This window comes from Zonotrichia albicollis, chromosome 17 (assembly GCF_047830755.1).
Source record: "Zonotrichia albicollis isolate bZonAlb1 chromosome 17, bZonAlb1.hap1, whole genome shotgun sequence".
In the NCBI taxonomy this organism is placed as follows: Eukaryota; Metazoa; Chordata; class Aves; order Passeriformes; family Passerellidae; genus Zonotrichia; species Zonotrichia albicollis.
Window position 1 is genome coordinate 1307041 of NC_133835.1, and position 24277 is coordinate 1331317.

At 50.3% G+C, this 24277-nt stretch overlaps 2 protein-coding genes across 8 annotated transcripts in view; one reads left to right on the forward strand and one right to left on the reverse strand.

Moving 5' to 3' along the window:
- TP53INP2 (tumor protein p53 inducible nuclear protein 2) overlaps nucleotides 1–14766 on the forward strand; it is a 28796-nt gene extending 14030 nt beyond the window's left edge. Inside the window, exons 4-5 of one of the 2 annotated variants that reach the window (XR_012583001.1) lie at nucleotides 979–5734; nucleotides 5812–14766. Coding sequence is in view for 1 of the 2 variants with exons in the window: in XM_074553565.1 (XP_074409666.1) it covers nucleotides 979–1231 (253 nt within the window). In the remaining variant the exon portion in view is untranslated. Of the gene's footprint in view, nucleotides 1–978 lie in introns of both variants that reach the window. The other variant, XM_074553565.1, reaches the window with a different exon arrangement.
- The window catches only part of NCOA6 (nuclear receptor coactivator 6), a 45025-nt gene continuing 32190 nt past the window's right edge, over nucleotides 11443–24277 (reverse strand). For 4 of the 6 annotated variants that reach the window (XM_074553563.1, XM_074553560.1, XM_074553564.1 and 1 more), the window contains 5 exons: nucleotides 21000–23996; nucleotides 19143–19211; nucleotides 17244–17280; nucleotides 14428–14576; nucleotides 11443–11640 (listed from right to left, as the gene is read on the reverse strand). In XM_074553563.1, coding sequence (XP_074409664.1) covers nucleotides 11594–11640; nucleotides 14428–14576; nucleotides 17244–17280; nucleotides 19143–19211; nucleotides 21000–23996 — 3299 coding nt within the window. In that variant the 3' untranslated portion in view covers nucleotides 11443–11593. Of the gene's footprint in view, nucleotides 11641–14427; nucleotides 14577–14769; nucleotides 14906–17243; nucleotides 17281–19142; nucleotides 19212–20999; nucleotides 23997–24277 lie in introns of those variants that run through there. The other 2 variants (XM_074553561.1, XM_074553562.1) reach the window with 2 other exon arrangements.

Below are 24277 nucleotides of genomic sequence, written 5' to 3' on the forward strand. Positions count from 1 at the left end.
AGCCCCCCTCAATCACCTGCCTGTCCCCAGACTGGCCCAGCATGGGGGTGGGTGTCCCACAGCTGTGGGGAGTGGGACACTTCTCCTTGCCCCAAACCCCAGCTCAGCAGTGGGGAAATCAAACAGAAATGTCCCAAATAGCCCCTTTTCCCTCCAGGCCTGTGGGCTGGAGCCCTCCACACCCATTTCTGGGGCCACATCCTGGAGCTCTGTCCTCCCCCAGGGCTGCTGTCCCCTGCCCTGCAGTCCCCAGGGAAAGCCTGGACCGTGCCCACACTCAGCCCGACTGCTGCTGGACAAGCCCTGGCTGCCAAGGGGGTGCCATGGGGTCCCTGCTCTCCCCCAGTCCCAGCCCTCCAACACCTTCCCTGCAGCTCCTCAGTGGGGCAAGGGTGGAGTAAGAATTTGGGGTGAGCTTTGCTCCAGGCCAGGAGACTGCTCCTCGTTAGGGGCCAGCATTTCTAGTTAGAGGACAGCATTCCTAGTTGGGGGATGCTATTCTTGGCTAGAGAACACCATTCCTGGTTAGGTGACACTGGTCCTGCCTAGTGGACAGCATTCCTGTCTAGGTGACACCATTCCTTCAGGACCTGTCTCTTTCCCAAGTCACCCTGAGGGCCAGAGCTTGATGTCCAGAGTGGACAGAGTGTTCTGGAGCGCCTCAGTGCTGGAGGGGGGCAGAGAAGGGCTAAAGATAGCCAAGGCTCCAGAGGGGTCACTGTGGGATGGAGACAGACCAGGCTAAAGGGGCTCAGATGCAGTGGAGTTCTTGGTGGTGTCTTGATTTTTTCGGGTGTCCCAGAGCCAGCCTTGCTGGAGCACTGCTCTGCTCGGCAGGTGGGAGGGGCAGGGCCGTGGGGCAGGAGGGCCGTGGGGCAGGAGGGCTGTGGGGCCGTGGGGCCGGAGGTCGGTGCCCGGAGGCCCCCCCGTGCCGGGCCGGGCCCGGTGCTGACGCCGCTGTCTCCGCTGTCTCCGCAGGGACGCTCCGGAGGCGCGGCCGGAGCCGCCGGTGCCGCAGCGCGGGCGGGCGCTGCCGGTGAAGGCGGCGGCGCTGGACAAGGCGGGGCAGGCGCAGCGGGCGCAGCGGGCCCGGCAGCTGGCGGAGCGGCACCGCCTGGCCCAGAAGGCGCTGCAGCGGCAGAACCGGGCCCGGCAGCGCCCGCCCCGCCGCGCCAAGCAGCTCCCGGGGGCCTTCGTCCACCAGCCCTGCCAGCGCCACTGCAACTACTGACCTCGCTCCGCCGCCCAGGGGCTGCCCCGGCCCCGGGAGCGGCCCCCACGGACACCGGGGACACGGCGGCGGCTTCGCTCCGCACCCCGCGCCCGCACGCCTGACCCGCGCTCCTCATCTTCCCCCCGTCCCTTCACCGCGCCCCCACCCTCGATGCCGGCTGGGCCGCGACCCCGGAGCCGCCGGCATGGAGCCCACGCTGCCCCGCCCAGCGTTCCCGGGGAAATCGGAATTCCCGGTGAAATCACCTGTTCCTGAAATCACCCGCTCCCGGTGAAACCCGTCTGTCCTGATAAGCCTGTGACATCAGTGCCTTTCCTCACATCACGACTCCATGTACAGCCTGGCTGGGATGTCACAGAGACATCGAGCAGGAGTGACAAGAGCAATGAAGCCACAAGATTTGGGATTTTTAGGAAAATCTCATCAATGACACTAAATATCGCTTCCGCCCTGCAAAACCAGCAAACACTCCTCCCCCTCCTTGATTTCTTAGCTACATTTTACCGTGATAAGATAACGCCCCACTGCCAGTCCTAAAGGGGCTTGTGGTTGAAAGCGCTGGTGGAATCTCCATGGCTGGGTCAGCCAGGCAGCTCCTGGTGCCTCACGGTGTTGTTTTTTTTAACAACCTTAAAAGGAATCTCAGGAATCAAAGCACCGTCCCAGCGCCGCGCCGGAGCCTTGGCTGCCGTGCCAGGAGGGGTGCCCAGCCTGGGGTGGCATCACCCTGCTGGGGGTCCCCTCTGAGCAGCCCTTTGGCCCTGGAGCAGTGACTGCCCCGGCCCCAGCTGTGTCCCAGGGGTGCCCCTGTATCTGTGTGTGTATTTCTGTGTTCCTGGATGCTCAGAGGAGGCTCTGTGGAGCCGAGGGTCGCTGTCTGCCCGGTGTTTGTCCCCAGCAGGGGACAGGAGGCAGGATCTGCACAGCTTCCCCCAGGTGGCCAAAGCACGTCCGTGGTGGTGGTGAGGAGATGCTGAAGAGGAGGCTTGAGGAAAGAGGCTGAAGTAAGGACAAAGATGGATCTGGGAGCCACTGCAATGGGTCAGGATGGGGCAGGCCTGAGTGAGAGGATTGCTGTAATAGGAGCTGTGACAGAGGCATCTTCTTTCCTCGCTAAAAATGGCATCCTTTCCTTCCATCCCCACGGCCCTCCTGCCCCTTTCCTGTGAAGGGCCAAATTCACTGCTAGGCAATGCTAATTTCTAATGTAAATCCCTCCTCTCTCCCTGATGGACTCCTTCTGCCTTTGGAAGAACATGGTCCAGGCTTTTCACTGGCTCCAGCACCAGCTGAGACACATTCAAATCCAGCAGAAATTTGCTGATCTCCCCCAGTTTGCTCCTTTTAGGAACTGGTTTTGTACCCTCTGCCTTGGGAAAGTGTCCTGCTCGTGACCACATCCTGGATTGCCACCCTCTGAGACAAGACTCCCTCACAATACTCCTGAAAATTCTGATTCACCAGAGGTTCTTCCACTCACCGTGTTGCATCCCTTAATATCAGCTGGGGATCTTGCCTGAAGGAATTGTGGTGAGCCCAAACTGAGACAGCTGATAGTTATTAATTCTTTTAATGAGATTAAAGCCAAAATGAACCTTCTTAGTAGCAGCAGCCCCTAGCTCCGGGCCAGGCAGCCTGGGCCATAGCAGCAGCTGCTGTTGCTCCCCTGCAGCATTTCCCCTTCTCTGCTCTGCCCTGGCTTTCCCAGAGCTGCATCCCGAGAGGGGAACAGTGAGCCCTCGGCATTGCCCCCCAGCCTCTGTCCCTGAGAGCGCCCCGAGATCGCCCTGCAGTGAAGAGATGGCATCTGCTGGCTCCAGGGCAGCGTTTACATCCTGGGGCTTCCTGGCCTTCACACTCAATGCCTTTGTGTGCCCTGCAGCGGTGCCTGGGCTGGGCTGGGAGCAGGGCCCGGCTCTGATGGGGAGTTTCCTCTCTGGCCCCAGCGCACACCAAGAAGGGCAGAAGCCAAGCACTGTGCAGCCCCCAGCTTGGTCTCACTGCAGATTCTCCTGCTGCCAGTGCCTCTGGAGCACTCCAGAAAGCAGAGGCTGGCTGTGCCCCCCTGCCCCTCGGCAGCTCCCAGCGGAACAGGCTGGGGCAGCAGTGGCCCCAAGCAGATCCTGCCCTGTCTCACCTGCCAGGCTCTCCTGTGCCTGCCCAGCTGCTGGAGATGGTACCCCAGGAGAAATCCCTTATGGAAATCCTCCCGTGCACCCTTCTCCTCTGCTGTGAGCCTGGGGATTTGTCTCAGCCTGGCACTGCCACCAGCACCCAGCCCCCCGTGCCCATTTCAAACAGGTGATCTTCTTCCTCTGTCCCGGTTTTCAGAAGCAAATTCAAACTCTTTCTGTGCCAGTCTGAGATGTCTTTCATCACTCTGTGCCCAGCCAGCACAGGAGATGAAGCAGGACTATTACCACCACACTTTATATCCAGAGTATGTTTATAAAATGTTAATAAATTATTAATAATGTTTTCATGAACAGGTTAATCCAGACCCTGAGCCTCTGCTGGGTCAGCAGAGTGCACAAACCACAGCAAATGAGCTCCTGCAAGTCCCCTCTGTTGTTTGCACTCTTGCCATGTATTAACACCTCATGCTCGCCTGCCAACCCTTGCCAGGCCACTGTCACCCCCAGTGTCACCCTCCCCTCCCTGTGCTCTGGTCAACCTGTGCTTTGCAGACCTGCAGGGTTCTGCTCCTGCCCAGCAGCAAGCACAAGGCCTGCCCTGGTCCCAGGCCTCCTGCCCAGTGCTGCCAGAGCAAGAAAATCCCTTTCCACTGAAGTTTTTTGTCTCCTCGAATCTTAAAACAAATGGAAGGTGCTTAAGAACTGAGAACTTCCTGTGTGTGCACCCATTTGCATGTGTAGATATTTCAAAGCCCAGTGTGGGTGTTCTGTAGCTTGTTTAGGGGTTGATTTTTGTAGGGGTTTGTTGGGGATTTGTTTTGCACCCAGTATTTGTGATGCACTGTGTGGTGCTTCCAATGGGAAGGTTCTGGTTTGCAGGGAGCTCTTGAGCTGGTTCTGCTGGGACAGGTGGGGTGAATTTTGCTTTCTTTTCTGTACTTGTGTAAGGAGAAACTACAGCATGGACTCAGGGACAAACCAATCTGCTGGGGTCTTTAGAAATGTCTTTTTCCCAGGCTTCTCTGTTAGGATGTGGGGTTTGGCTCTGGGGTGCTGCAGGGATGTGGCTCGGGCAGCACGTGGTGGTGACAGGAGCTGCTCTGACACTCCTGTGTGACAAAGAAATTGTGGCCATTCCTGGTGGGATCATTCCTGGGCTGCAGCTCCTCTTCATGTGTTCATGACCTGAAAATTCACCTTTACAGCCAAATTTAGACTGGCTTGTGACCAAGCAGGTACAGATTTTCAGCACTGAGCCTCCTGGGGTTTGGGAAGTGCAGCAGGGCTGTGTGTTATGGCCTGACCCACCACATCTCTGGGGTCAGGGGACAGCAGGATGGGGAAGGCATTGAAATGATCACCTGGGGACACGGTGATGCAGGCAACTGAAAGAAATTTTTGTGTTTCTTGCAATGAAAGCATAAAAAAGGGCAGAATTCCCAGTGGAGAGGCGTGGGCAAATCCCTGTTCAGTAAATGCCAGCTTTGCTGTGCCGTGTGTCAGTGCTGGGCACTGGGGCAGGCTGGGACAGCGCTCTCAGCAGTGCTGGGCTTTGTGAGCCCCCTTCTGCAGGGGGGAATGTTCCCACCCCTGCAGCCCCCGTGGTGCAGGGATGTTCTCCCAGTGAGATTTGCTCTGCTTGCCTGGCTCTGCTCTGGCAGAGGAGCAAGATGAGCCCTCAGGGTGTGCTGGGACAGGAGGGACAGCCCTGCTGGGGAAATGCCTCCCCTTGGCCTGCCCCAGGGCTGTGCTGGCTGCACTGGCCAAGCTGTGGCCATGGCACACTCAGGGCCCCTCACCAGCATCCACAACAAAGTTCCACACCAAATTCTGGCTCTTGCTTGGCACCACAGGGCTGGAGAGATGCCAAGGGAATGGGGGCAAAATCCTCCTCAGCTGTTGCTCTGAAACTTGCACTCACAAATGCTCTTTCTAAGAAACTTCTGCAAAAGCTTGGTCTGGAAGGAAAACAATTCTTTCCATTGGGGTCCACCTTTCCTTCTCATTGTGCAGAACATCAATGCATGGCTCATCCCAAAGATCATTGCTGCAGGAATCTTCTCTCTTTAGGCTTGTTTCTAATCAATAATTTTACATTTACATCATACTGGTACTTTTTCCTCTTCTATTCAGCCCTAATGGGGAGCAAAACACCCACTTAGATGTCTTACCACACCAGCAAGGAAAAAAAAAAAGATAAAAAAACACTCCAGTGAGGTTCTAGGCTTGAGTCCCACAGCTTTGCATGCGGTTGCCCCTCTGGATCAGTATCAATTCCATTGCCCTGCATAAAGTGGAAACGAAACTTCATGTGAATTTATTGAAAAACAAGTGAGTCCCCAAAGATGAAACATCTAATAATGAAGTCCTAAAGGGACTTGTGGAAGGAAGCAGTAAGAAGACACAAGTCACCTCAAGGAAGAGGAAGTCACTTCATCTAAGGAAGCAGTAAGAAGACACAAGTCACCTCAAGCCAAGAGAAATGGTTCTCAGAAGGCAGCACCAGCCCCACTGCCCTGGGAATGGCTGTGGCAGCCCTTGAGTGTTCCCTGAGTGTCTGGGTTGGAACAGGAGGCCATCCACGTCCAGCTGGTGCCACAGGGACCCTCAAGCCACCAGGGATTGTCAGCTCCAGCACTCCCAGCCTCCAGTTTGCTGCTCCTCCTTTGCTGCGTGCACTCTGCAAGGGCTGCTGGTGGCAGGAGGGGAGCAGCAGCAGCCCAGGGTCCCCCCAGCTCCTCAGAGCTTCTCCACCATGACTGTGGTGGCCCCCTCATCACAGCTGATGGCAGGACCAGATCCTGAGGAGGGACATCCTCATCCACCCTGGCAGCAGCTCCCTCCCAGGGCACTGCCAAGGCACAGGAACGGCCTAAAAGAGGCTGATCCCCTCAGGGCTTGTCTTCTTCAGGGGGGAGCTTCCCACCTTCAGACCTGCTCCAAACAAAGTCAGGAACCTCCTCTTGGCCTCAGGGGCTCCATCCCTGTCCCACTGCCATCCCTGGAGTGGCCGCCACAAGCTGCCTGGACGTGGCTGTAGGAGCTGGGTGCAGCAGTGGGAGGGCTCTGCCTGCCTGAGGAGTCCCCTCTCTGCTGAGAGGTGTCCTCAGCCCCACTGGACACGGCACCTTCTCCTTGCTGGTCTCCAGGATCCCAGAGCCCCCCAGCCCTGGGCTCTGGGCAGCTGCCCACGCTTGGCCAGGAGGTCTCCCTGCTCCATCTGCCTCCTTCGTGCTTCTTGAAAACCTTTGGCATTGACCCATCACCCTCTCCTTGCAGCAATGAGGATGATGAGGACAAGCAGCTCCATTCAATAGCAAAGGAGGCTTTTCTGTGTGATCAGTTTTTCAGTTCTGTGCAGAGTGGTGGCACCCAGGTATGTCCCCTGTCACTCATTCTGAGCTGACACCTCCCAGGCTGGTGAGGGGGCTGCTTTTCCAACCCCATCTTCTGTACAGGGATGCTGCCCATGCTCCAGAGCACAAAAAGAGCTGCAAAGATCTGACTTTGTTGCAGCTAAACCTGAAAATCCTTCTGCCTTCCACTCTGACCCTATTTCATTGCATGGAGCAGGGAAGATTTTATTCTCTGCAAATGAAGGGGTAAATTCTAAGTGCAGCGCAGTAAATTCTAAGTGTAGCTTAAAATGGGTTGCACAGGAGAGCCCAAAGCTCCTCTGCTCTTTCACATTCACCTCATGTACCCTGGCTGGGGAGCTGGGAGCAGCTCGAGTCTCCCTGAATTGTTATCCTCAGCTTTGTGCTTTGGGGAGTCTGGGGATGGGGGAGCAGCACAAGGTGTAGCAGTGACATTTCCTCTTGTGTCAGAGCTGTCCTTGCTCAGAGCACTGCAATATTCTCTGTGTGTGGATCCACCCCTGGTACCTGCTTGTGAAACTCTTGCCCACACCTTGCCCTGCCCCGTGTGGGGCTGACTGACCGTACATGTGCCTTCACCCTTTTTCATGGTTTGGCATCTTTTTTTAACACAATTACAGAACTTGAAAAAAATCACTGAACTGCAGTTACAAGTCCTATGCAAGAGGTGACCAGGGAGTCAGTTTTTGGTATTTCTGTGTTTCTGTGTTGTTTTCAAAGTCACTGTGGGGTTTTTCAGAGAACCCCAATGGAATGAATGCCCCAAAAAGTTTGTTTTGGCTTTTTTATTTTGTTTTGTTGTTTTTTTGGGTTTTTTTGTTGGGTTTTTTTTTTTTCCTAAAAAGCATTTAGCATTTTGGATATACTAAATCTCTTAGGCAGCTTTGTAAAGCTCTAAACCCCATTTGCCCCCGGGGCCGTGTTTGGAGAGCGAGCAGGAGCAGGAGCAGCAGGACGGATGCAGGAGCGCCAGGACAGATGGACAGATGGACAGATGGACAGATGGACAGATGGCTGTTCCGTGGCCGGACAAGGTTGCCTTAAGCCTTCCCTGCAATGCCCCGGAGAGTGCTCGGTGCCCTCCCGCCTGTGCCCGGCTCTGCCAGCTCCGGCTCAGCCCCCAGGGCTGGGAGAAGCGTCAGGAACCCCCCACGTTCCTGCATCCCCTGTGCTGTAGGACTGAGACCCGTCTGGAACCCAAGCTAAGGAAATCCGTCCTCCTCTGTGTTCCGTGTAACGTTGGTGTGAGCAGGGTTCGTAGGAAGGGGCGTCTCCTCCTCGTAGGACATTGTGTAAACATTTGCTGTGTGTCGACTGCCTGGGACACATCGTGTAGTGTGCCTGTGTGTGTGTAACCTGGTTTTGGTTGTTAGGTTGTAATGCTGTCTCTTGACTGAAAAAAAAAATCTAATATAAAGAAAAATCACAAGAAATAAAAAAAATATATATTTAAAATCTATTTTATGTGTATTTCCCTAAAGCCTGCAAGTAAATCTATCTGCAAAATGCTTTGGTTTTTTAAAAATGCTTTTAAAAGTCAATGGTTTGAATGACAAATAACAGAAAAACATCCTTTGAAGACAAGGACACACAGGAGAGAGGATGGCACAGGCTGAGGGGTTGGAGGGGATTTTCCCCCTCCCCATCACCAAACCTTACAACTCAGCAGATAATGACAGAGCTAAAGCAGATGTCGATTGCCCTGAGAAAATCCCAGATCAGCCAATCTGTGCAGCATCAGCTGTTTCTGCAAGCACAGTGGGAGATGTTCTCAGCACCCAGCAGAGGCAGAGATGCCTCCGGGGTGATGAAGGGCTTGGAGAGGAGGAGAGGCTGAGAGCTGGGACTGCCCAGCCTGGAGGGGGCTCAGGGAGATCCCACCCTGTGTGCAGATGACTGAAAACAGAACTGCAGCATGGGACAGGCACAAATTGAAGTAAAAAGAAATTTCACTTAAAGATAGGAAAATGCTTTTTCACTGCAAGGGTGGTTGGCCACAGGAGCAGGTGGGGAGGCTGAGGAGTCTTGGAGATACTCAAGGAGTATCCTTGGAGATACTCAAGATGAGAGGAGACATGGCCCTGAGCAGCCTTGGGATGGGGCCTGCCCAGCCCACAGGCTGTGCCAGCTCCTCCAGCAGAGCCAAGCCAAGGAGACACCTGTGACCCCCAGCTGCTGGGAAAAGCACATCAGAGAAACGTTAGATTAGAAACTGGGAATGAAAAAAATAGCTGGGAGTGAGCTTCCATGGCTTTGATAAACCTTCTTATGGGAAAACCAAATTTGGCAGCTGGAGACAAAGCCTGGGGTTATTGGGATTGATGGAGCTCAGGAGGTCCAGTCCAACATCCTGCTCACAGCAGGGCAAATACTGAATTCACACCACAGGCTGTGTTCAGCCAATGCTCCAGAGAGAGATCCTGCCACTGCGTCCCGGGGGGAATGGTTTCTGCTGCTCAGTCAGAAGCTCCTCTCTTTCCATTGGTCCTGCTGGTGTCTGTCCCTGTCTCCCAGCCCACACCTCTGTAAAATCCTGGCTCCATCTCCTGCAGAGCACAAAGGGCAATGGAGCCCATTCCCCTCAAAGGCTCCTTTTGCTCAGGTGTCCCAGCCCAGGCCATCCTGGTGGCCCTGTCTTGTGTCTCCTCTACGTTATCAACATCTTGTGGTTGGGTGGGAGGTGGAAGCCAGGTGATGTCAATCCAGATCCCCAAATGCCAGGGGATCACTTCCCTGCCCCACGGGCTGCCCTCTCTGCCCACAGCCTGGCCCGGCTCTCCTCCAGGACTGTGAGCTGCTCCCAAGTCCAACACTGCTCACAGGATCAGTACAGGGCCCTTTGCTCCTTCCAAGGCTCCTTCCCAGTGGTTGGATCTTGCAGTTCTTCTTTCCCAAGGCCCACGTCCCTGTGAATGGTGACCCTGACCTCCATCCTGTCTGCTCCCCACAGGGTGGTATTTCCCACAAACTGAAGCACATCCTCTCTCTTCCCCTGCTTTATTGGGATAGGGACCTTTTCTGTGAAGGCTTTCCAGTTTTGTGGACTTTGTCCTCATTTTCCAAAGCTTCCCACCCAACCTGAGCAGCAACAGGAGGAGCGAGGCCAAGCATGGAGCAGGGTGAGACCCAAGGGAGAGTGGGGGCTCCTGTACCCCCATCAGCTGTGCCTGTGCAGGGCCAGGAGCAGCCACACCCGGGCAGGGAGGATGGAGACACTGCACAGTGCCTGGAGGCTGCCTTGGGAAAGGCCTTGGGAGCGTTGGTGACAGCAGCTGAGCAAGAGCCTGGCGTGCCCAGGTGGGCAAGGGGCCACTGACACCTGGCCTGCACCAGCCATGGGGTGGCAGCAGGACCAGGGCAGTGACTGTCACCTGTGCTGGGCACTGCTCAGGCACCTCCAATCCTGAGGGACTGGAGCATTTCTAGAGAAGGGAACAGGGCAGGGAAGGGGCTGGAGCACCAGGAGCAGCTGAGAGAGCTGGGAGGGCTCAGCCTGGAGAAAAGGAGGCTGGGGGGAAACATTCACTGCCCACAGCTCCTGACAGGAGGGGGGAGCTGGGTGGGCTCGGGCTGCGCTCCCAGGGACAAGGATGACAGGGAATGGCCTCAAGTTGCACCAGGGGAGGTTCAGGTTGGATATTGGGGAAAATTTCTTCATGGAAGAGTGCTGTCAAGTCCTGGGACAGCTGCCCAGGACAATGGTGGAGTCCCCATCCCTGGAGGGATTTTAAAAATGTGTCGATGCAGCACTTGGGGATGTGGGTTAGTGGCCTTGGCTGTGCTAGGGGAACAGATGGACTTGATGGTGTTAAAGGACTTTTCCAACCCCAATGATCCTGTGACATTGGCCCCACTCAGTGCCTGCTACCTTGTGCACAAATAGCTAATTTCTGTGATTATAAAAGCTGACAACGTCTATTTAATAACAATTAATATTTAATCAGCATTTTCAGATACATATTTTTAAAATGCAGCAAGAAAGAGGTGGCAGTGTGTGTGCACAGAGCTCGGGCTCTGGGCTCCCCCAGCAGCTCCCTCTGCTGCCTGACCCCCTTTCCATGGCAGCAGAGCTCCAGAGGGGGGGAAGGAGCTGCTGAGCCTCTCCCTGCCCGGTGCCCTTGCCCTGCTCCCCCGCTCTGCAGGAGCAGCTGCATCCCTTAATTTGTTTGTGGTTAAACAAATTCCTTGCTGGAGCTACATGTAAGGAGCTTGCAGGCCTGGAGCTCTAAATAATCCCTCCAATCCTCCTGTTTGGAATGATGCTGCTGTTGTTGCTAATAATAATTCAACCCAATTTATAGGACAATAACATTTATTTAGAGCATGAGGGATTCCACATTATACAAACCCTTAATTTTTTTTTTTGTTTCACTGGTCCATTTCTACAACAAATACATCAGATCTACTATATAATAAAATTATTTACATTTCCAAACAACATGGGGTTTGTTTATAAACCCTCTGACTGCTATTCACATACAGTACTTAAACAACAGCACATTACATTATTTTAATACCTAAAAATGACAACCCTGTATTCTAAATTGTTTATGAAAAGTGGAAACAAATAAATTTACAATTGTCTTCCCCTCCCCTTCCATTTCATACAAACACATTACCCTAATGTGCTAACCCTGACTTCACTTTGCAAATCCAGGGGTTTTAGAAGAACCCAGTTTTTATATCTATTTATCTGTTTTTTAGAAAAAAAAATCATTTATTGGGAACAGTATAATATTAAAATTACTTACTGTACAGAATTTTATTTAAAAAAGAAAAATCACAGCTCAAAATTGCTATTGGTAAATTCACACTCATTTACAAGTCTCATGTTTCCATGCAGTAATTTACTTGGATTTTCTTCTTTTTGACTGCATTGCACTGGCACTCGTTTCTGAAATCAAGAGAAGAAAAGAAGCATGGATGTGCAGTCGGTAAGCCATTCCCCAGAGGGGCACAGATTGCCCTGCCATTGCTCCACACACACCCAGGCTGTGCTCTGCTGCATTTCCCCACAGCAGGGCAGCTCCTGAGCCCTGGGGCACCCTGGGCTGGATATTGGGGAAAATATCCAAACCCCCCAGGGCAGCCTGGGCAGGAGCCAAAGGTGTGGAATGTCCCTGTCCCCACGTGCTGCCCCCCACGTGCCACAGGAGCAGATGGGGCTCACAGCCACTCTGCATCCAGGCATCCCCAGCTGCTGAGCTCCCAGGAAATGAGTGTCTGCAGGTGCACTGACCACAGGAACACAGCTGATGCAGAAAGACACAAATGTCACACCTGCAGGGCCACGGTGACAGCAGATGACACCTCCAGTGCACTTACCAAGGCACTAAGTTTCCATTTCAAAACAAAAAAGGAGTAAGGACCAAAGGCATTTGCATCTTTAGATCTTTTTGAAAATGTGATTTTAAATGTTAGCAATGTCTCTTTGGCTCTTCATAGTGTTTCCCAAAAACTATTGCAGCTGTGTGTATTTTAAGAGTCAAAAGGGAAAAAAATTTCCAAGCCCATCTAAAATTAGAATAGCAGCAGTACAACTCCACAGCTGTTACATGTGGAATTAGAAAAAACAATCAACGTTTCAAAATTTAACAAACCCAAAGGTACAGTGAATGCTAAAAGCAGCCCTTGCTGGAAAAGTACTCCAAAAAGGGAAAACTCCACTGGAGTACCAATTTTCAGAAGTGAAACATCTCAGCAGGCTGGAGGGCAGCCTGGAGCCCCCCAGGCAGCAGCAGTGGCTCTGAAGCAGCCTCAGCAGCAGCTGTGCCCCCTTGGTGCTGCTCAGGGCTCAGCGTGGGGGAGCAGGAGCTGCCAGCAGCACTCAGCCCCTCGGGAGCATCACCAGCAGCTCCCAGAGCCTGTGCTGGACATGGGCCAGGGCTGACCCTCCCTGGGTGTCCTCTCCTCTCACAGTGACCCCTCTGCCTCCTCCTTCCCCAGGCTGAGCAACCAAGCTCCTACTCCAGCTGGTCAAAGTCTGCTTCTCTCTCCCTGCTGATTTCTTTTTCCTAATGCTGACTTTAAACAGCCTCTATCTCGAGAGATAACTCCTCCCAGCCCCACATTCCTTTTACCATGGGTTAGGGGGTTTCTCAGGACACAGATAAAATAACGAGGGCAGGAGCAACCAGACCAGAATAATTAAGCTCTGATTCACTAACAAAAATGTACAACAGAGCAGGCACAGGTGACAAAGCAGGTGACACTCCTGCAGCCACCTCACTAATGTGCAGCTTGTCCAGAGCAGGTTTGGCTCATTGTCCACAGCTCAGGAGCAGCTGTGAGCTCACAGGGAAGGCAGCACAGCCAGGTGTCCCCTGCAGGCTGCACCCAAGGGTCCAGCAAAGCCCTTGGGCACTGCGGCAGCTTCAGATGCACCAGTTAAAAACCAAGGTTTTATTTACAGAGGTAAATTAATTACACAGTCAGCACAAACCCCTGTGAGAGTTTTGGTATTATTTGAGTTTGATGCACTTTCCTGTTCCCACATTTTCAGAATTTGAAGTGTCACTGGTTGTCATGTTTAGGTTTACCCAGTTCAGTGTGTGGGGCAGGTCACACGCTCCAGATCCCCTCAAATGCAGGCAGGGATTTTATTTACACTGGCTTCACATTTTTCAAACTTTTTTTCACAATCATGAAAGAGAATTTATTTTTACAATACAGACTCAGATTCTTCTGCACAGTCCTGCCACAAGAAGTAAATATAATTAAATTCAGCAGTCACAAAAGTGCAGAACATATAGGTCCCCTGTGTAATCTTTGGGAGTCATTGCACAATGACGTAAAGCTGGAATGCTTCTCTGAAACTCTGACAACACAATATTCTTAGCATCACACTTCAGTACCTCCAGTATGGAAATGGTGGCTGAATTCAACTTGACTTCCTTTTATAATCATTTTATATCAGTACCTCTTTGTTCTGTATATTATCTTTAAAATAGCGGTCGAGTGTTGCCTCTTGACGGTCTCTCTCTACTCTCTTGTATAACTTTGGTCCATCAGCATTTTTCTGACCCTTAAACACAAGAAGCTGACAGAATTAGCTTCAGCCTGGCACTGGGCCGTGCATATCACACAAATGCTGCATAATTGTTAAAGACTGTAACCTGGGTAGGAGTAAGGTTTGTCAGCACCTGCCAATGCCATGGGTTAATAACTTCAGGAGTTCAGATGTTGTTGTGAAGCAGAGCTGAGGCTCTGTGCTAGCACACAGCGCTCCCTGATGCTCCTGGCTGCCACCTCAGCAGCCTCTGGAGCGTGCCTGAACCATGGCATCTGACTTGGCAAGAACTGACCGTGCACTTGGGAAGACTTTCAGGCTTCAGGAAAAGGAAAATGTCACTTTTTGATCTCAGCACAGTCCTTCCAACAGCAACACATTTCTGCAAAGAGAATTCAACTAGGCAAGGTGCTGAACACTACGGTGCTGAGTGCTGCAGAAAACAAGTTGCACAGGTGTACCAAAGAGGAATTCACACAGCATTTACTGCCAGTGCAGACGTCGGGAAACGCTTCAACACCAACCTGTGGCTAAATCCTTGAAACTAAAGACAAAGCACCCAGGGTGTACGAGCTGCAAACCAGCGTTAGGAGGCAGCTACTGCCAGGGCAAAGGCTGGGGAAGCAGGTCAGGAGCTGCCCCCTCCCCAGGAAGGGGGGCTGAGCGTGTTACCTTTAGCTGTGCCGGACGCCGACGCGGGTCGCGAGGATCGCTTGCGCTGTCCGTTCTCTACAGATTCCTGGGAAGCGGCAGAATCCTCTGCTCTTGAATTTCTTCTACTTGGAGTTTTAGACTTTTCACAATTCTCTTTTGTCTCATTACTAATAAAGTGGGACAAAATATTTCTGATGAAGTGTGAGAAGAATTATGTTTTTCTATGCAAGTCAGACAAGCTGGAGGATGGCCCGACACGGGTGCCAGTTCCGGACTATTAGCACTGGAGACACGAAACGCTAGAGATACCAGGAGCTCTATCAGATGAAGAATGACCTGAGTAAGCCAGAGTACAGTCCATTTCTATCAAAAATTATCAGAGGATACAGAATTGAGAAGTCCTCAAAGAGAATATTTTCAACATAAGAAGACCAAGAAATTAGATGCATTATAAATTGTCTGCTCTGTTTTCCACAGGTGTCACCATTACTGAAGTCTAGGAAAAGCAAACAGGTTACATTAGAGACTGCTGCAGAATGGGGGTGCAGAGCTGAAATTGCAGATGAACATCAGGAGGAATTAAGAACTCTCCAGGGAGTATGTCAACTTTTGGGTTTGCTAAAAAACTTACTCCATTAATCCAAGTGATTTCTTCACATATTAAAAAAAAGTTTTTTAAAAACTTTCTTTCGGTTTTAAAGCTTGAAGTCAAAATTTGTTGGTTTTTTTTTGTATCAAAAAGCTTTTTTTACTATAAAATAATAACTTTAGGTACTGTGGAAATCTGTTTCTTACTACTGAGACAATAAAGGGAGTGCTAAATTTTGTAATTAAATTCTTCTTTTATTTTATCTCTCTTAGCCTGTAAACTCATACTGAGTTTTGGGTGTTTTCTTCTTAATGCATTCTTGCCAGACAATTTCTGGTGACTAAGCAGTTTCAGAAGTTTAAACTAAACTTCTCTTGAGTGAATTCAAAGTTAAGTAATCAACTAAATAAATTATTCTGCTGATAATGGAAAAAAAGAAATCTCATTTCAGGCCCTCTGGGTGACAACTTGCAGGATTTCAGGAAGTGCCTGAATCAGAGACTGAAGACACAGCACAGGGTGACCTGTGTGTGACAGAGGTCTCACTGCAGTGCCACCCTTCCGACAAGTCCTGCTTTGAGGGAAGGACTAAAATCACACAAACTTTAGGATTAAGTAACAGAAACCTGAAATAAAACAGTTTCTCAATTGAAGGAGAGACAAACATACCCAAGGAAAGACACACAGCAGAGGAGATTATAGACTGTAGATTATCTCAGATACAAAATACTGAAATCTATTTCCCTAAAATGGAGCATAATGGACCACCTACAAAGTGGATCCCCCAAACAGGTGGGTGCTCCCCAGAGTGAAGCAAACAGGCATCAGCACCCAGAGTTCAGTCAGTACAGGTAATTTTTACAGATTATAGTTACTAAATCCAGAGCTGGGATTGTCTCATAGGAACCAGCACATCACTTCCCTCCTTTTATAGGAGGAAATCAAATTACTCCAAGTGAAAATATTTCTAGTGGTTTATGGGTTGCAAGGTTCCCCTAAGGTTTTAAAGGCTTTTAATGGCTTTAAATGAGAGTAGGTTTAGATTAGCTATTGGGGAGAAATTGGCACAGGTTGCCCAGAGAAGCTTTTTCCATCCCTGGATGTGTCCAAACCCTGGACTGGGTTTGGGATACTGGAAGATGACCCAGCCCATGGCATGAATTAAGTTTTAAGGTCCCTTGCCACCCAAAGCAGCTGTGATTCTCTCAAGGGTTGTCCTGTATGGTTCAACATACCCAAAGCTGTCCATTGTATCAGCCATCACCAGACCCAGTCTGCCTGCAAACTACTTTCCTTCTTTTCCAGTCTTGCTCAGAAAAACATCAATCAGAAAAACTCTAAAAATGCCTTTGTGGTAATCTGATGTGCTGGGTGTCACACAGGGACACTTCATTTGGAGAATCTGCTCAGCTGCCAATGTCCCACCTTTAGCTTTTCAGAAAAATTCTACCCTGAAGAAAACTCACTGTGAAATTTCAGCTTGTCTCTGAAAGATGCCAGTCCAAATGAAGATAAACAGGGTTAAATATTCCATGCAGAGCCATTCCTGATCTGAGGGAATGTCAAAGGAAGGCACTGCCCCATCTCCTGAGGGACCCCACGAGGGGCTGCCCCTCTTGGCCCAGCCTGGGGGTCACTCCACCCACGAGGGCAGTGTCCCAAACCTGGCCAGCTGTGCCAGCACCACCAGCCAAAATCCTCCCCAGGGGCTCCACTGCCACCTGAGGGAGAGCCTGGGGTGTTTGGAATCTTCCTACAGCTCTTGGAAACTGTATTTTCTTCTGACAGAACACAACCATTTGAAATATCTTTTAATTACCAAATGTCTTAACCAGGACAACCTGAAGTTTCTACCTGACTTTCTTATCAAGTTTTGGCAGTGTTAACAAGCAAATAGAGGAAAACTGTTGAAAACAATCCTCAAGGCAGAAGAACAAACTTTTGAAAGACTTCCTTGCAGAAAACAAAAATTCACATGACAGCTAAGTTGCACATGAAACATCCAGGCCTGAAAGGATGAGAGGAAACATTGCCCAAAGCACAGACTCAGGAAAAGGTTACCTTATATTGACTGCATTTCAGCAATGGTTTGGAATATTCAACTGGCCTGATTTCTTAGCAGGAAAGAAAGGATATGGCCAAGAAAATGAAAAGTAGTAGCAGAGGTTGAGCAATTAAGCAAAGAGAAAGGGACCTCCTCCCACGAAAGCTAGATCTACTCTGAATCTACAAACTATCTCCTTACCTTTGACCAGCAACTACTGCAGCATTTGTCTCAAGTTCTACAAAAGAAAAAGATAATTTTAAAATCTGCTGTAGAGGTACATACCTGCTGACAAGGCATGACTAGCTCATATTTCTCTATCACATATTAGACCTCAAGGATAAGCTTCTCTCAAAGCAAAGCAAGCTAAAATACCACATTGGCCAAGTGCTTGGTCTGATTACAGCCTTCAGGACACCACAGTCAGCTAAGGCAGAGGAAAATTGAAGCCCTGCAGAAGAAAACTGTAGAGAAACTCCCTGGCTACACTCTTCTCCCTTCTTAAACTTCCATTTTAGACAGTTTATTTCTACTAAACCTTCTAGGTTTTATTTATTTTTTAAAAAGTACCCTTAAAAATACCCATCTGGCTCTATTGTGCATGTAAAAATTTGCCTTAACCCAACTGCCTCTCACAGCAATACCTTCTAATGACAAATTTCTGAAGCCTAATTGCACTTGCACAGAATTGGAAAATATCTCAGTGGAGATGATGCAAAGAGAAGTCTGACCTGTTTTCTCTCTCTCTCTTGTGATTTTTACATACAGGTCAGGTTTCCTTTGGAGTCTTCACCTCAGTAAACAGCTCTCCTTTTCAGCACATAAAATGTCAAGTGTTTTTACTGTCTGCCTTTTAATTCTCTCCATATCCTTTGTTGAGAGGGAAGACCTGTACCTAAACACAGGCCCCCTGATGAGGAAGTGCCAGAGATTGAGGGATTCACACTGCAATGTCAGGGAGGAGCCCCCTGTGCTTTGTGTCACTGCCCAGCTCCATGTCCCCACCAAACCTGGGGCCAGTGGCACAGACTGGGGCTTGGCCTTTGACAGCAATTTAGCCCCCAGTTTGCCAGAGTGTGCACCATGAATAGAGGCATTAAAAAAGCAAGAGAATGGGCAATGTCTGTGCTCCTAGGATGAATCTGCAGTGTTGGAACATCAGTGTTGGAACATCAGCCTCTTCAGTGTAAAGGGATATAGCACTGTCTGAGAAAAACAGACGTCTTGGGGACTATGAGCAATGAAAGGAGTGACCTTTCTTCCCACCCAGAATTTAAAGTGGGTGATAATCCAATAGCAAACAATGGACAGCATCAGTGCTTTCCCCAGCAGGAATCCCCAGTACAGTCACAGCAGCACAAGGCAATGAATCAGGTGTGAAAAAACAAGGGTGTATGACCACCTTTGTCTTAGTGGAAATTCAAAGAAAACCATTTTGTACAATTTTTACTTCCTGAAAACCCTATTTCCAATCAGACTAGAGATAGAAAATAGATGGAGAGTGGCACTTCCCATAAGTAAGCCCACATCTATCTGTTTTCCCTGCTCAGCCTGGGAATCACTTTTTTAAAACACCCCAGCACTGATGGTGAAACACCATGATAATAAATGGGAACAGCATAAAGTCACCAGCCAGGGCTCCATCCTGAAACACTGCTGGGAGAGCATTAAGAGTTGAACACAAAAAAAAAGGATTACCACTCTAAAACACAATCCCAGCCCAGCATGAACATATTTCTATATTCAGAAGGGTACAATGAAAGAAAGACCTTTCTTATTAGCTCAGCATAGAACTTCCATGTATGTACTCTTACAAATCCAGTGCCTCCAATTTAACACTAAATATCTAAAATCTTTCTTGGGGATTTTTTCATCTTTTACTTGACCCCATCCTGAATCTCCCACAAGGCTTTGGAGACTTCCAAAGCACAATGTAATTAGCAAAGTAAAACAATCCCAAAAGCACAACTAATAATAAAAACCCCTCCCCAAGCCCCAAAATACCCAGTGTGTTAGTGACCACTGAATATGCATTCAAACAAATACATTTTCATAAAGGATTTAGTTCACCTCATTCTGCTTTTCCAAAGGAAGATTTACCTGTTCTTTGAACAGTACTTTCTGCTGTTGCAACTGAACTTTTTTTCTGTGTTAAATGTTGAGAGGATGCTAGAATAAAAGTGGAAGGAGAAAACATTATTGTCAAAGGGAGTAAAGGAGTTCCTGTTGTGTGATCAGGCTGGTACAAAATGCTCTCTCTCCCTGACTTTGCCATTTACAGATGCAATATTTTTAATCTACCCACCAGACACACCTCCCCTTTTAAAAACAAACCTTGGCAAAGCTATCCCAAGCAAGTTTTCTCAAACTAGAATGAGTGATGAAATGAAGTATCATAAACAACATTTTTTAAGGTAACAGTTTTTCAGCAGACTGTGACATTAAAGGAAATCCTAAAATTTCAATAGTTTAGTTTCCTTTTTTTTAATGTTAATTTCAACAGAGATTCTGGGGGGAAATAGTATATTTTTAATGAATCAGTGCCCTCACTCTTTAAATTAAAGTGCACAATATGCTCCAGAGTTGCCCTTGAAGGTCTTTGGCAATAAGATGATGACTTAACCTTTCTTAGGTTGCCAAGTAAAAAGATCAGGCGGAAAAATAATTTTTGTTGGGCTAATGTTTTCTAGTCTTCAATGTGATAGTGAACTTACAGAGAACAGGAAGACAAGAAGTGTAACATTCCTGCTTAAATAAAGACTATCACTTCCTAAAAAGCCAGAATTCCTTCTGTGGAGCTCAAAGGAAGCTTCCACTTTCCAGTGCCATGCAGCTACAACATCCAGCAGCCGTGGGGAAAGTCACACTGAGCTGAAGTGTTCAGTTCCCCTGACTTCTGTGGATTTTATCATCCATGATTTTATCTTCTGTGTCCAATTCATGTTGTAAAGCACAACACTCACACAGCTCACTTCAAGAGTGATAGGTTTATGTCGACACCAGATTCAATAAATTAAAAGTAGCATCAAGAAATAGCATCAATGTAATGTATAAAGTCTGCCAGATGCACAAATTAGAATAGCAAGGCTCAGATGTAAAGGTATTTTATGGTTTCAAACTGAAGGCAGTAAATGTTTTCATTAATTTCTCCAAAATGAGCATTTAAGTTTTTCCCTAGACAAATGGGGATTTGGTGTGGGTTGGTTTTTTTTTCTTCTGCTCTGGATGTTATTCAGAAATTTCCCTAGAGGATGAAGGTGATTCAGAGAGGAAAACAGTATTATTAGGATTAATTCAAACTATCATAATGAATTCAATAAATTGAAATAATTTACAAAATCAAAAGTCTGTGGCAAGACTAAAGCAGAATACCAGTGTATCCTCAGGATAAAAGGGACCCTAAGTATTTGTCATTACTGACACACCCACTTTGCCTCCTTGCTCCCAACAGTTACACGAAGTTACAGAATCATACGCTCATGACAAATACCCCAGTGGAGGAGTAAATGGAAAGTGAGAAAAACCATCTGGAACTGGAATCTTGGTGAACACAAGCCTGTGCATCACTCAGCTGTTACAGACCAAAGAGCAGCTGCCAGCCTGGGCTGCAGCTCCGGGGGAGCAGCCCCTGGGGTGTCCCGAAACCTGGGGATGGCCTGCAGCCTTTGGGATGTCCCACAGCCCCCGGGATGTCCCACAGTTCCTGGGATGTCCCGCAGCCTCTGGGATGTCCCACAGCCCCCAGAATGTTCCACAGCCCCCGGGATGTCCCACAGCCTTTGGGATGTCCCACAGCCCCCGGGATGCCCCGCAGCCTTTGGGATGTCCCACAGCCTTTGGGATGTCCCGCAGCCTTTGGGATGTCCCACAGCCCCCGGGATGCCCCGCAGCCTTTGGGCTGTCCCGCAGCCCCGGGATGTCCCGCAGCCCCTCGTTCCCTCCCATTCCCGCACTCACCTGCGCTCGGCAGCAGCTCCGGGGGTGCTGCGGGTTTCTCCTCGGCCGTGGCGCCGCCGCTGGGCTCCGGTGCCCCGCCGGGGCTGCCGCTGTTGGCACCGGGCCCCGCGGGTTCCGGGGCTGCCGGGGGCGCTCCGGCCGGAGCGGGGGCGGCCGGGAGCGCGCCGGGGCCGGGAGCGCTCGGGGGCGCGCCCGGGGACGCGCAGGAGGGAGCGGCCGCCGCGGGGCTGAGGCTGGAGGGGCTGGGCCCAGAAGTGCTCGGCTTGGTTCCGCTGCCTGCCGGAGGGGTCCCGCTTTTGTTATCGACTTCTGCTGGGGCTTGCTCTGTTCCCAAACTGTTCGGGACCGGCGTTTCTAGTCCCTGACCTTCTGTTTCTCCATCCAAAGCGTACTGCTCTTCCCCCTTCTCCAGAGAGCCAGTGACCTTCTTGCACGCTTTAGTCAGCAGGAGCTGGCCGATCTTGTCTACCTTTCCCTTGCCCTTGGTGGATGAAACAGGACTGCGCCTGTTCCCAGAGCCCGGGCTGCCCGTGAGCAGAGAGGAAACGACAGGTCCGGGCTGGGCTGCGGGCACAGGGCCCTGCTCAGCCAGCCCTGCCCCTTGGGGAGCCTCCTCCGGGCCCGAGTCCTTGGCCTGCTGAGCAGGGAGCTGGGACGGAGCGCTGGAAGGAGCAGGAGAGGAAGAAGGCAGCTGGACAGGAGATGCCAAGGGGTTCAGAACGAGTGACCTGCTGGTGGGAATACTGGACACAGGGCTGCTGGAGGAGGTGCTGGGAGGAGTGGGCCCCGAGGAAAACTTGATATTCTGTGGGATATGCAAAGGACCAACAACTGCCACCGACTGAGGCATCAGACTCGAGTTAGATGTCATGGGGGCTGCTGGAATGGTGCTGGACTGAGAGCCCTTCATCACCTGGATGATGGAGGATGAGTTTATAAACACAGGGGTGATGAACTGCGGCCGGGCACTGGACTGAGGCGCCGACTGTCCCTCGGACACCATCACTTTGCTCCCCACGTTGGGCATGGTGACAACAGTGGACACCAATGCAGATTGCAAGTGGGATGGTAATGGAGCTGATGTGTTAGCAGCAGATGTAATGGGGTTGGAAGTCACAAAAACTGTTATCTGGTTGGGAGGTAAAGGACCTGAAATAGAAGAGCTAACAGGCCTCTGCACAACCGGAGGAACACTCTGTGACACACTTGCACTTACTTCTCCCAGTTCCTGGGGCCCTGGATTTGGACAGGGCTCATTATTTTGAGGCAGGCTAAGTGAATTAGATGGGTCCTTGCTCAAGGATGAATCCTGCAGTGGAGGGATGACAGCTATCTTCTTTAGATCCTCACCAGTGGGGACTATTGGTGCCATCTCAAGACCAGTCAGCCCAGGAGGCTTAATGGTCACATTAGGAGCTCCAGAATTGTCAAGAAGTTGACTTAGAGAAGTTGGTGCCTCCCTCATGGCTGGAGATACCATGGCTTTACTTTCCTCCATGACTGGGAGCTTAGTGCTGTCTAAGGCTTGCCCATCTTTTTTTGCCTGTTCCTCAGGAGCCGGCGCTTTCATTTCTGGAGTAGGGGCACCTTTCAATTCCATACTGGGCTGGTCCTTGCTACCTAGGGCACCTTGTGCACTTTGACTCTCAGTCTCTTGAGGCACACTAAGGCTCTCCTTATTGTCTTCAGGAACGCCAGTCACAGCAGGTACAGACACTGTGGGATTCTGGTTACTTAGCATGGAGTTATTTTGAAAACTTGTGGTCACGGGTGTTGGCAAAGAAGAGGGACTAGCCATCATATTTCTCTGTAGTTCCATGTTCTGCAAGAGAGATGGATTCTGCTGAGTTGTCAATGATAATTTAGCTGCTTTTGAATTCTGTCTGCCAGGGCTTGGTGTAGTTTTCCTGCTGGATCCTGGACTGGACCTTCGACTATTGCTCGGACTTGCTCTCTTTGTTCCTCCAGTGTTGGTTTGTTTGCCCGAATTCATGACCACACCTTCCAGCTTGTGTGACTGTGAGGCAGTAAAACTGGACTGATTGTTAATTGTGAGATTTGATGGGGCTTGTCCAATGGCCTTTAAAGTAGTGGGATTCAGACCCTGCTGATCAAATCCTCTATTGAGATTAGGCCTGGGAGGTAAAGGAATATTGATCTGGGGAGGGAACAGACCAGCAATAGAGGCATTGAGCCTCTCTGGAGACAGGCTAATTTCTGAGGGCTCTGTGCTGGGGGGACGGTTATTGGGAGTCTGAGGGTAATATGGCCGTGGGCTCGCTCTGTTTGGGGTTTTAGGCCTTGATGTTTGTGATGGGGCAGCAACATTTGGAAAATGGTGTGTAAGAGCACTAGACAGAGAACTAGACTGCTGCTGGGGACTTGCACCTTGGGCAGCTGAAAGTGGGGATGGTCCAGGCTTGGGTCCTGTCATCATTAACTGGTTCTGTGAAACTACTAAATGAGATGTCACATTATTCTGAGCTCCTGATGTTGGAGGGCCCTCAGCTCCACCTCCTTCTGGAAGAGAGGATACTGCTGACACCTCTCTGAGGGGCGAGCTGGAAGGATTCTGTACGTTATCTGGATAAACCATTTTTCTTGCATTGTTCCCCAGAGGAGGGTTGCCTGGCAGGGCCATCCTCTGTTTGTCAGGAGAGGGAGGCACGGGCCCAGGCCCCTGGAGGTTCACCATCACTGGCATGTTCCCGCTCTGCTGCATTGGCATCCGCTGGGCATCCGCGCTCAGGGGCCCCCGGGGAGGGTGAACCCCCTGGGGCACAGGCAGCCTGACTGATTTGGGATCCTGCTGCATCATCAGCATCATCATCATCTGCTGCTGCTGCTGGGGTGTCTGGGGGGGAGCCTGGCCCTGCTGCGGGGCTGCCTGGGGCTGCTGCTGCTGCTGCTGCTGGGGCTGGGGCTGCTGTGTGTGTGCCATGAGCTGAGGGGGCATCTGCTGAAGTGGCCTCTGCTCCACTGGCTGGGATGGGTAACCTAAGGCAACAAATGACACATGGTTAAAACCAAGCAAACACCAGAGGAAGCACAATTTCTGTAACAAACAGGATTGGATAGACAGTACAGCATGGAGCCTGCTTATCTTGGATGAGAGCCACATTAACAAAACAGGCTTTACAAACAAAGCTAAAGATTTTACTGATTTCATAAAAATAGTTTTACTTAATGTAATACTTGCATGAGATTTAACTGGAGATCTCTTAGTATGCTGTATCAGCTATTAACCCAAGTTCACACCACCTGACAAGTGTCTGCAA